Below are 12030 nucleotides of genomic sequence, written 5' to 3' on the forward strand. Positions count from 1 at the left end.
ATTTCTTAGGAACAGAGAAAGAAGGAAGGTGGCATAGCAACAGCTGGCTCTGGGCAGTGAGCAATCCTGTATGAAAATAAAACATTTTACAATCCACAACCGTGGCTCATTAAGAATGAATGGATCTACGGGTATAAATAGCACGCTGCGTTAAGAAGTCAGGAAACAGCATATGGGTTTGATGGAAAAACGGCTGCCACTGAACTGCTGATTAGCTCTGTCGGCTGCAGCTCTGCACTAACGAGACAGAGGTCTGTGGTTCCAAGCTTTCGTGGGCCATGTGGATTTCTCCATCTTGGGCCATAGCATGAATCCCCATCTCCCCAGCTCCCTGATCACAATATGGGGCAAACTCTGGGCACACGGTAACAAGTCTATATTGAATTTCCCTCAGTTTCTAAAGCATAGTATCCTCACTATAATCGGCAGCCTTTGCTTGAATGCTCCCAGTGACAGGGAACTCACTACCATGTCAGATACAAAACATCCAATTCTATGGCTACTCAGCAAGAGATACAAAGTTCCCCTTTTCTGTCCCAGCCCTACTTTGAGGAAAAGCAGCCCCAACTAGCCATGCCATTTATTCTATCTGATGGGATACAGGCTAGATGCAAAAAGGACAGCCTGGATAGGAATCGGCTGAGCCAATCACCTCCTCCCCGAGTGTGATGTGGGGTCCTGAGAACTGCCAGAGGAAGGGCATGACAGATGCAGGGGATGGAGCTGATCCGAGAGTTCCCTGAGAAGGAGAAGCATCTGCTGCCATACTCCTCCACCCCACAGGTCTCGCAAGCCTTGTCTCCTTCCCTGCTTCTGGAAGACCTTGCCCAGCAGCCTGGCAGCAACCTCTGTACTTGAGCTGGCCTGGGTGGTCTCTGTTCCTGGCAACCAAAAATCCTCTTGCCAAATCTGAAAGGGGGACAGCCAGTGTGCATGGTGCTGATTAGTGCAATGGTTTACTCCACGTTGAACTCAGAGGGGAGAGGAATGGGCTGCAATTCAGAAGCCTCTTGGCTGCAGCCTATAGGACAGCCTCCCCCACTCCTCATCCTTCCTGAAGCTGCCCCCCACCCCGGGTTGTCTGAGCATCCAATAAGATAATGACCGTGAGCCACAGAGCTCTGGTGCACCCAATGTACTGGACACGGTGGCAAGGGCGGGGGTAGGTGGGCCAGCCACAGGTCATTCCAGAAGGCAAACCATAATAGACTGACCTGAACCAGACTGCTCAACCCAAGCAATCCTTATGCTTGCTTTCCCTGGACTGCAAACAGAATCATAGTTGAGGATTTTTAAAAAATTGTTTAAAATTTAGTGAACCAAGGAAGCGATAATGAAACCCCTCTATTTTTCTCAAAACGGTCCAACTGGAACAAATCCAAAACCTTGAAAGTACTTTTCTGGAACAGACCTCGAAGTCAACCAGTGTGTAAATCTGTTCAAATCCTTCTAGGAAGCCCCTGCTCTGCTCACGGGGCTGCCAGAGGGTGGGGGGTGGGAGGGCCCTGCAGGAGGACAGTGACGCTGGCCTCAATGGAGATGGGAAAGTGAACTTGTCCCATGGCTACGGGAGCTCTAGAGGCCTGTCTGTACCTCAGCCAGGGGCTTTTTGGCCTACCACGGCTTTTCTGCCATCTCCGAGGAGATGCAGTGGGGAGGAAGTGGGTATTCGTACCCTGTGGGTAGGGCTTTATGGGGTCTGTGGTGGAAGGCAAAATGAAAAGGCCTCCCTAATCCGGCCAGGCCACAGGGCAGTGATGAAGGCTAGACAAGGGTCCCCTCCCACCTGCCCAGCCCCAGGCTCCCAGGGAGAGGCTAACATAGCAAAGCCTTCCCAAGCCGGGGTTGATCTTTTAGGGATCCCAACTCTCTGGCTCCCATCTGAGAAAAGTAGACACATCCTAGAAAGCCCTTTGAACAGTATATGGACTCTAGACTCAGGGCTTCAGGCCCCCAATTTCAGGAGCTCAGCCACAGCTGGGCAAGTTGGGGCAGACCAACCATCAAGCAGATCCAGGGCAATGTTACCCCCAGTCAGAGTACTGGGGGCTGAAGAAAAGAAGAAGCCCCATCATGTTAAGGATCCTTGGAGAAACACAAAATCCTATCCGAGAATAATTTCCAGATGTAATGACTTTAGTCAGATAAATTTAGCTCTCTCTCTCTCTAGTTCTTATAGGGAATTAGGCTCATCCAGTGTCCAGTACGAGCCCCCTTCCCCAACTGTCAGCTTCTATCATAATGCAAGGCTGCAGAAGTTAAAGGCTTGCTTTTTCAGCCTCCCCTTTTAACTTTCTTCCATTCTTTATAGTGATGGCTGGAACTGCAGCAACCATCTTGTGACCATGAGGGAAAGAGCAAGAATTATAAAGACACCTGTCCTGACATCACTGAGCTGCTGAACCACAGCTGCAGGTGCCTTCCCTAAACGTTCTAGCATATGACAAAAAAAGTAATCTCTTATTATCTAAATATGCCAGATTAATAAGGTACCTGCCACCCCTACCACCAGCAAATATCTCTGTACATAGCCCAAGGGTGGGAATCCAGCTCAAAGGAAAGAAGTCTGCTGAATAGGTGGGCAGAGCTCTAAAGGGATTAAGACCCAAGAACCCATAGTACTGGTTCCACATTTTATACATTTTATTTCACAGGGGAGCAAAGAGACCCACGAGTGTGCAAAAGCTGGCTTTAGTCATTGCTGCCATAAACTTGGAGCAATGATCCACCACTGAAAAGTAGCATGGAGCACACAGCCCATTTAGATTGATCAGGTGGGATGGTGGACCTCTCCCAGAGGCATGCATGTCAGACCCAGGGCCACTCAGGTCACACTGTTCCCTATTCCATCCTGGGGAAAGAACGAATGACCTGCTATAAGCAGGCTTGCAGAGGGCTCACCAAGGGGTCTGCAGGCAAATCTTTGTCCCACATCAACACCCACTGTCCAGAAGAGGGAGAGAGTAGCAAACCCAGGTAGTCAGCCAACCTGTTCTGCACATGCTGGGGGGTCACCAGCTCTCTTTAAGATAACACAGCAGAAAAAAATATTTCGGATCTTTCTCTAATACATTCTTTGTGTTATTTTTAACATTTAGATTTTTTTTTTTTTTTTAAGACAGGGAGGGGTGGGGAGGGGCAGAGGGAAAGAGAATCTTAAGCAGGCTCCATGCCCAGTGTGGAGCCCGACATGGGGCTTGATCTCACGGCCCTGAGATCATGACCTGTGCCGAAATCAAGAGTCAGATGCTCAACGGACTGACCCACCCAGGCGCCCCTAACATTTAGATCTTTAATCTATCTGCAGCGTGTTTCTGAATACACATGGAATGGGGCGGAAATCCAATTATGCTAATTCCGGTTGTTACATAAACCTGTTATTTTCCCACTGAATTGAAAAACTACCTATCTTCAGCTTCCATACATCCTTAGGTCTATTATTTCTCCATTCTGTTCTACTTACCTATTTATTTATCCTATAAATAAATACTCTATTTATTCTGGTGCAAATACTATACTATTCGTACTGATTACAGTAACTTTATAGTAAGCCTTAACATTTGGTCAGGCAGCTACTACCTTGCCATTCTTAAGAAACAGAAAACATGGGGCGCCTGGGTGGCTCAGTTGGTTAAGCGACTGCCTTCGGCTCAGGTCATGATCCTGGAGTCCCGGGATCGAGTCCCGCATCGGGCTCCCCGCTCAGCGGGGAAGCCTGCTTCTCCCTCTGACCCTCCCCCTTCTCACGTGCTCTCTCATTCTCTCTTTCAAATAAATAAATAAAAATCTTTATAAAAAAAAAAAAGAAACAGAAAACATTTTGTTAAATTGAAATATAACTCCTATACCATCAAATTCACCCTCTGAAAGTATACAATTCCATGGTTTTTAGTATATTCACTAAGTTGTGCAACCACCGCCACTATCCAGTTCCAGAATATCTTCATCACATGTTCTCTGTACCCATTAGCAATCCTTGCCCCTTCGCCCCCACTCCCCAGCCCTGGCAATCACGAATCTACGTTCTGTCTCCATGGATTTGCCTGTTCTTTTTTTTTTTTTTTTTTTAAGATTTTATATATTTATTTGAGAGTGAGCGAGCGAGCACAAGCAGGGGGAGAAGGAGAGGGAGAAGCAGGCTTCCCGCTGAGCAGGGAGCCTGATTTGGGGCTCGATCCCAGGACCCTGGGGTCATGACCTGACCGAAGGCAGATGCTTAACCGACTGAGCCACCCAGGTGCCCCATGGATTTGCCTGTTCTGAAGATTTCATAGGATTTCAGTGATACAATCATGTGACCATTGTCTCTGGTATCTTTCACTTAGCATGGAGTGTGCACGATTTATCCATGTTGTAGCCTATGTCAGTAGTTCATTCTTTTTTAAGGCTGAATAATATATTACTGCATGATTATGCCACATTCTGTTTATCCAGTGGATAACAGAAATGTCTGAATCCGTGCCTTCCTAAAAACTCCACTGGGAAATCAGAGAGGAATTATTACACTTATTAATTTGGAGGGATCAAGATCTTTGTCTGCCTCTCTGTCTCTTGCTTTTTGTCCTGTGATAAGGATCTATAATTTTCTTCAAGTTGGACCTATAATTGCCTTTCAACTTCACTTCTAGGCATTTTATAATTTTTACTGCAATTATGAGTGAATTTCCCCATTGTTCCTTCTAATTAGTCAGCACAGAGTAAAACTATCGGGTTTTTTTTGGGTGTGTAAACTATCGATTTACTTTGCATCTTGTCCGTTCCCAAATTGTCTTATTAATCCCAATGGGTTGTCTTAGTAGGCTCTCTTGGGTTTTCTTAGTATACAATCACATTATCTGCAAATAAGATAATTTCTTCTCTTTTCCAATAACAACAGATTATTTTCTTGCCTTATTATATTATTTAAATACTACAAAACCCTGTCAACTGATGGGGGTATTCTTTTTTCTTTTTTTAAAGATTTAAAGAGAGAGAGCGAGACAGAGAGAGAGCATGAGCCAGGTGAAGGGCAGAGGGAGAAGCTGACATCCCCTGAGCAGGGAGCCCGACTTGGGGCTCGATCCTGGGACTCCGGGATCATGACCCGAGCCAAAGGCAGACACTTAACCAAGTGAGCCACCCAGGTGCCCCGATGGGGGTATTCTTTTTTTTTTTTTTTTTAAGATTTTATTTATTTATTTGACAGAGAGAGACACAGTGAGAGAGGGAACACAAGCAGGGGGAGTGGGAGAGGGAGAAGCAGGCTTCCCGCGGAGCAGGGAGCCCGACGCAGGGCTCAATCCTAGGACCCTGGGATCATGACCTGAGCCGAAGGCAGATGCTTAATGACTGAGCCACCCAGGTGCCCCCCCTGGGGGTATTCTTGACTTGCATTTCGGTAGAGCATGGCTTCAGTTCTTTATCAGTGAATATAATATTTGGTGTTAGATTTTTTTTCTTCTTTGGTAATTTTATCATATTTAAGTAATTTCCTTTCATTTTCATATTAAATTTTTTGTTTAGCATATATTTGTTTTTAACCTTGGAGAGGAAGACATTTTGAAGCAAGACAGGAAACCTAAAAACCACAAAACCAACGAAAGACATACCTGACTTCACAAAAATGAAAAGAAACAGGTTTTGAATGGCAAAATACTATGAGTAAAGGCTAAGTCAAACAAAATGGAAACTCAAGGAGGAAAGCATTTGTAAGCCATCTACCATCCCTAACATACAAGCAGCACCTACAAATCAATATGAGAAAATGAACCACTTAATAAAAAATGAGGAATGGATTCAAACAGGTAATTTTTAGTATATGTTCTGCTGAAGTGAGCACCGAACAGGTGATTTTTAAGATTTATTTATTTATTTGAGAGAGAGAGAGAGGGAGGGAGAGAGAGGGAGAGAGAGGGAGGGAGGCTCGGAGGAACTCGGGCAGGGGAAGAGAAGAGAAAGCATCTGGTGCCAGGAGCAGCTTTTTTTGTAAGATTTGCGAGAGCGAGAGCGTGAGCACACACGAGTGGGGGTGGCGCAGAAGGAGAGGAAGACGCAGACTCCCCGCTCGATCCCAGGACCCTGAGACTGTGACCCGAGCAGACCATTAACCTACAGAGCCGCCCAGGTGCCCCCAGGATCAGCTTTCATGCTGGGAAGGACTGTGCGGCAGGAGGGGGATGATGGTCCCGGGGCTCCCAGAGGCAGGGGCCTGGGAGAAGAGCTGCTTCATGAGTGTGGGAGTGGTTTTAATAGTCTTCAAGTCTCTCTTGGTGCTGTCCAACAGAACCCTGACCCAGGGGAGCCTGCAGGCCCGAAGGAAAATCCTTCCACAGTTTTTCACATCTCTTGGGGGCAGGGCGGGGGGGGGGGGTGCGGAATGCGTAGTTCATTCATTCATTCATCCACTCATTTACTTAAGAAGCATCTATCCCACTGCCTCTGCCATGGTAGGTGGTAAGGGTAAGTCTATTCAGGACAGACAGGGCCCTGCCCATATGCAGCGTCCAGTGTGGTGGGCAGTCCACACCCCAGTGCTGGTCACTTTATTTCTGCCTGGCCCTGAGCTCAGTTTTGGTTGAATGGGGTGCTCTAAGGGCTGTGCTTAGCACACAGGCTCTCACTTGGACCACAAACTGCAGTTTGGACGCCAGCCAACTGCTGGGCACCTGGGCATGGCTGCTGGTAGGGCTGGGGAAGGGAAGCCACTCTTGGAGCTGGAAAAATGCTAATTGGTTCCCCAGTTGTCAGTGGTCTGGAAAGGCCCCGCGGGGCCCCTACACCAGACTCCCAAGGCTGCTGGCCGGGGGCTGTCTGCTGCGGGAGTCTGACAGCTTGGAGACCAGCTTGAGAAGGAACTGGGACTGAGGCAACAGCCCCTGGCAGCTCGGGAGGCTTCCAGACAGGCAAGGCAGACTATTAGTTTGGGGCTGCCACAGACTTGACCTCCAGGCCTGCATACCACCAGGATGCCACAGAAGGGCTAGCGTGGGGCTGACTTCCCCTCACCCCAGGCCCAGGGCCATCATAAGGCTGGTCCCAGCTGGCCTGGGCTTCCAGTCTCCCACAGGTATCCCGTAGCCACCCAAATGCCTCTGTGAGGACATGGCCCTGTCTGTAATGGCCAAGGGACCCACACTCAATCAGGAAGCACAGATCCCAGCTTCTGCACAGGCTCATCAGAGAGGACAGCTACAGCTTGGAAGCAGCTCAGGAGCAGTCAGCTTGGGTGTGGCCCGTTCCTTGCAAGCCCCTGGCACCTTGGTTCGCAGGGCATAGAACCTCTGGGCTTTCGTCCCCCCTCCCCAGCAATGCCTCCTCCGTCTCCTCCACCAGCTCCTAGTCTTCCTTCCTCTCGACTGTGGGTTTCCTCAAGTTCAGGCCTGCCCACCCCATGTACTCCATGCACCCCCAGGGTACCCCATCTCTGCGTGTGTGCAGACACCCCCTGGGCCTCCCCAACCAGCCTGGGGCCAGCAGCCCTCCCCTTTCCGCTACCCATGGGCAAGACACATAAGTCACCAGTCTGGGCCACCTCTTCCTGCTTGGCACTAAAATGCGGATCATCACAGAGCTGCAACACGCCTGGCCCAGGGCCTGCATGGAGGATGCGCTGCCTTGTGCTCTGGGAGCCTGGAGGCTTCTGACCCAGTCTGCAGAGGGAGCCCAAGTTCACCTGGGGGACTGCCACATGGCCCGGCCTGGCCGCAGTGCAAACTCAGTTAATACACCGAGCCGCCTGCAAGCATGTGGGCTGCTGGTCTCCTCGCCCACGTCACTAAAAGGGGATCTGTGTCTGCATGACTGAGGAGAGAGAGGCTCTGCCCTTCCCAGGGGTGTGTGTGCATGCACGTGTGTGTGTGTGCGGGTGCGTGCACGTGTGTCCTATGCAGACACCGAGGAGATGGGGCGGTGAGGGCCCCTGGGGCTTCCCCTCCTCAACCCACTCAAAGCCACATTCTGTCTCCCCAGCTGCAACTCCTCCGTCAGCCCAAGGGACACAGATGCACCCTGATGGTGTGGGGGCAGGAGGAAGCCCCAGCTCGAGGGTGGAAAAGGGCCCGAGTGGAGGAGGGAGCCACTTCTCCAGAAAACCCCATTCCGGGCTCCTCCCTGAGGCCCACGGCCCGCCCTGGGGCCAGTCCCAGCATGGCCTGCTCCCCTGCCTGCCCGCTCTCCCCAGGGCCACCTGCACTTGCCCACGGTCCCTACAAGGGCTTCGCTGTGGCAGTGATGGCTGGGGAGGTGAACTCGTGGGAATGAGCAGTGCAAACGGAGTCCAGGAGAATTAGCTAGCAAGGCCTTCTGCACAAAGAGCCGGGGAACGCTGAGGAGAAGGCTTCGGAGAACAGAGGCCCAGCTGTTACTGCCGGTCATGTCTGGACGGGCTGACCTAGAGCCAATGTTTACTTTCTACAGGATATCACTCGGCAACCTTCAATGTTTTATAATAAACACACCTTACTCTTGCAACAAGAGAAAAAAAGCTCGAATGATAAAAAGATAGATGCCAGGTCTTAATCCAAAGACAGAAATCTTTAAGAGCCCCACAGAAACAGCTCCCATGTCTCCCCCCCACCCCCGCATCAGGTAAGCCCCCCATCCCTCTGGCTGTTTTCTCTCATTAAGGACCCTCAGTCTCTACGTCTTGGGCTGAAACCTGGACCCTTTAGGGCAGAAGGAGCGAGGGCCCAGAGGACAAGACCCTGCCTTTTGGTCCCAGCTCAGCCATACAGCAGCTCAGTAAGTGCACCCTCTTCTCCAGTCTCAGGCTATCTGTGTACAAAACAGGGCTTAAATACCTGCTCTAATCACCTTTGGAGCCTGTTGTGAGACTGGGAATTTTAAAAATTAAGATCCCGAACATTAAAGCATCATGCAAGCTGTAGGGGGCTGTCTACCACAGCAGGTACTGTTACCACCAGTGGGGCCGAGCGCCCCTTCTGACGGTGGCCACCGGGCATGCCACCACAGCAGTGCGGCCTGCACAAGGACCAAAGGACTCCGGGCACAGTCATTTTGCTCATTAGGACCAGGGCGGCCAGGAGTGCTCCCTTCCTGAGACGCAAGACAAGTGCTGAGAAGAGACGGTACGGGCCAGCTTCGGGAAGATGCGTTCTCACAGTTGGAGAGAAACCTCAGTAGGTACCGCATTCCTGCAAAGATCCCTAGTGCTCATGGCATCTCTGGCCCCAAATGAGCGCTTGCTTGTGAAAAGGCCCCCAGGGGACCCTCCTGCAGCAAGCAATCACTGTGCGAAGGTCCAGCCGCTCACATGGGCGCAGGGAGGAGCGGAGGGACAGGGAGGCACGATGCGCCTGAATGAGCCCCGTGGCAGCGGTGGCCAACGCTGGCCCGGTGCCCATGGTGCTGCCCAGCTGGCTGACAGCGGGAGTGTGACGGCTGCTATCCCGGGACAGGGGGCAGAGGGGACTTACCTCTCCCTCGGGCCCACGTGTAGACACGACCAGTCTCAGTGCTTCTGGGCTTTTGCTCAGTGGGCTCCATGGGCCAAGGTCGGAAGTGGGGGTCATTGGCCCGGCCAGGGGTCTTCAGCGGCAGGATGTACTTGGGGAGCCCTTTGTAGAACCAGGCCCCCGACCTCTTCCAGACCTGGCAGGGGTGACATCTGCTTAGAGCAAGGGACGCACAGCAGCCCTCCCTGTGCTCCGCTCCCACGCTGGCCTGCTCTCCTCTCCTGTTGGAAAGTGCTCCATGCTGTGGGCGCCCAGAAGGTGCTCTGCAGATGCCACCCACATTTCTCCCACCTGCCCCTTCCCTCGAGGCTCTGGGGCAGAGCGAGCGACAGGAGGCTCGGCGAAGGGCTGGGCTCGGGGACGGAGCAGTTATCAGAAGCTGTTCTAGAGAGCTCCCCCGGGACGAGGCTATCCCTGCAGGTGCAGGGAGGGCCCCGACTGCAGAGAGCCCCGGGTTAGAACTCACACCAGCACTGAGATAAGGTCCCCGAACTCTTCATGCCTACTTCAAGAAACGCCAAGTACTCCACAATCTCTTTTCCACCGAAGGAAATACGTTCAGGGTATTCAGTAAGAGGAGGGGGAGAGCGGGAAGGAACGTGACCTTCTTAGAGAAGACCTTGGCGGTTCAGAGCAGACGGCCTGGGTTTGGATCTGGATCTGGCAGCTGTGAGATCTGGACACATCGACCTTCCAGATCCCCAGTTTCATCACCAGTAGGTAGAATGTAGGAACGGGGCCCCCCTCACAGGGCAGCCACAAGGACCAGACTCTTGAACGAATGTAAGGTCCCACTGCCCAGTGCCGGGCACAGAGCAGCCCCTCGACAGAGGTGACGCTCATGATCATCCCTGCCACCTGCTTCCTCTCATCTGCCACACGTGGAAGTTTTACAGCCAGTGGACCAAGTTCCCTACTCAAAAGAGAGAATTTATTTATTTTTGGGGGGGGTGGGCAGAGGGAGATGAGAGAGGGAATCTTAAGTAGGCTCCACGCCAGGCTCGATCTCACAACCCTGAGATCATGACCTGAGCCAAAATTAAGAGTTGGATGCTTAACCAACTGAGCCACCCAGGTGTCCCTCAAAAGAGAGAATTTAAAATCAGAAGGCCGGAGGCTGCCCCGATTCTCTCTAGGACAGATTTTCCTAATCCCCAAGCCTCCTCTGTACATTAGTTCTGTGGGATATTAACATGGGCTGGACCAAAAAAAAAGAAAAAAAAAAAAAGGTTCCTGATCATGTATACTTGGGAAGCACTAGGTTAAATGAATTATTACTGCAGGACTTCTCAGAGCCTTTATTTAAAAAAAAAAAATTTTTTTTTAAAGATTTTATTTATTTACTTGACAGAGACACAGCAAGAGAGAGAGAGAGAGAAAGAGAACACAAGCAGGGGGAGTGGGAGAGGGAGAAGCAGGCTTCCTGCAGAGCAGGGAACCCGATGCGGGGCTCGATCCCAGGACCCTGGGATCATGACCTGAGCCAAAGGCAGATGCTTAACAACTGAGCCACACCGGTGCCCCATTTCAGAGCCTTTAAGATGCCAATGTACATAGGGTTCTCCAACAGAGCCAAAGAACATACGGTGCTTCCCACTTGGCATCTACTCAACAGGTTTTCCTAGAGAAGCTCAACTCTAGTCATTGGTCTGTATAGACTCAGCACCTAACTGTGCAGCACTGAAATCACTCAACTATCACGAGTCATCTCTTTATGCTCCAGAGTGCCAGGCATGGGGCCACTGAGTCCCAGCCCTGTCCCTGGCTTGAATCACTCACCCCTCCCTTCCAGCTACCCTGTGCAGAAACGGCCTGCTTTTGTGTGGCTCTTGAATAACACAGAACCTACCTGTTAGGATGAATGCCTCGTGGCGCCCCCTTTAAAAAACCCTTCCTGGTCCTCTCATGGCCCTCTTACAGAAAGTATTTATTTGACGTGATAGCGTGTACACATGGCCTAAAATTCACCAAGTGCAAAATTAAAGTCTCCTCCCCATTCCCAGAGGCATCTGGTGATAAGTTCTTTGAGGAAGCTCTGTATTATCCACACTTGCCAGACGGGAAAATCGAGACTCCGACAACTTAAGCAACTTGCCCAAGGCCAGCCCACCATTCTACTGGCCTCTATTCCACACTGGAGGCCCCAGAGTCTTACCCCAGCAGTCTACAGATGCAAAGTAGATGCTCACTAAGTGTGGCTGAGTGGTGAGTAAAGCCTCAGCAGGGCAGACATCATTGTGGACTGAGTGTCCAGCAGACTGGGAGCCTGCAGGGGAGGGAGCTGCCATACAGGGAGAGGGAATGGGCTTAAGCAGTGGCCGCCAAAGCCACCCTGTCTCTGCAGAGCTGCTGTGTGGTTCCTGAGAACAGGGGCCCAAGCCCAAGAGGCCATGGGTGGCCAGCGAAGGGCACACTCTGCCTCCCATCAGTGCTGCCTTTGCCTGCCCTCCCGAGCACACAGGCCTCCTGCCCCCCAACATGGGCTGGGCCTCAGGGGGACCAAGTGGAGCGAGCCCTCAGAGCCATCTGTATACCCTGGGCATGTACACAATTTGTTCTGAAGGATCCTGTAGACGCA

General features: G+C 51.3%; 1 protein-coding gene across 1 annotated transcript in view; it reads right to left on the reverse strand.

The window, feature by feature from the left end:
* Positions 1 to 12030, reverse strand: part of RPH3AL (rabphilin 3A like (without C2 domains)) — a 139227-nt gene that overhangs the window by 16323 nt on the left and 110874 nt on the right. The window contains 1 exon segment of the mRNA XM_027626119.1: positions 9414 to 9588. Coding sequence (XP_027481920.1) covers positions 9414 to 9588 — 175 coding nt within the window.

Source organism: Zalophus californianus, chromosome 16 (genome assembly GCF_009762305.2).
Source record: "Zalophus californianus isolate mZalCal1 chromosome 16, mZalCal1.pri.v2, whole genome shotgun sequence".
Classification (NCBI taxonomy): Eukaryota; Metazoa; Chordata; class Mammalia; order Carnivora; family Otariidae; genus Zalophus; species Zalophus californianus.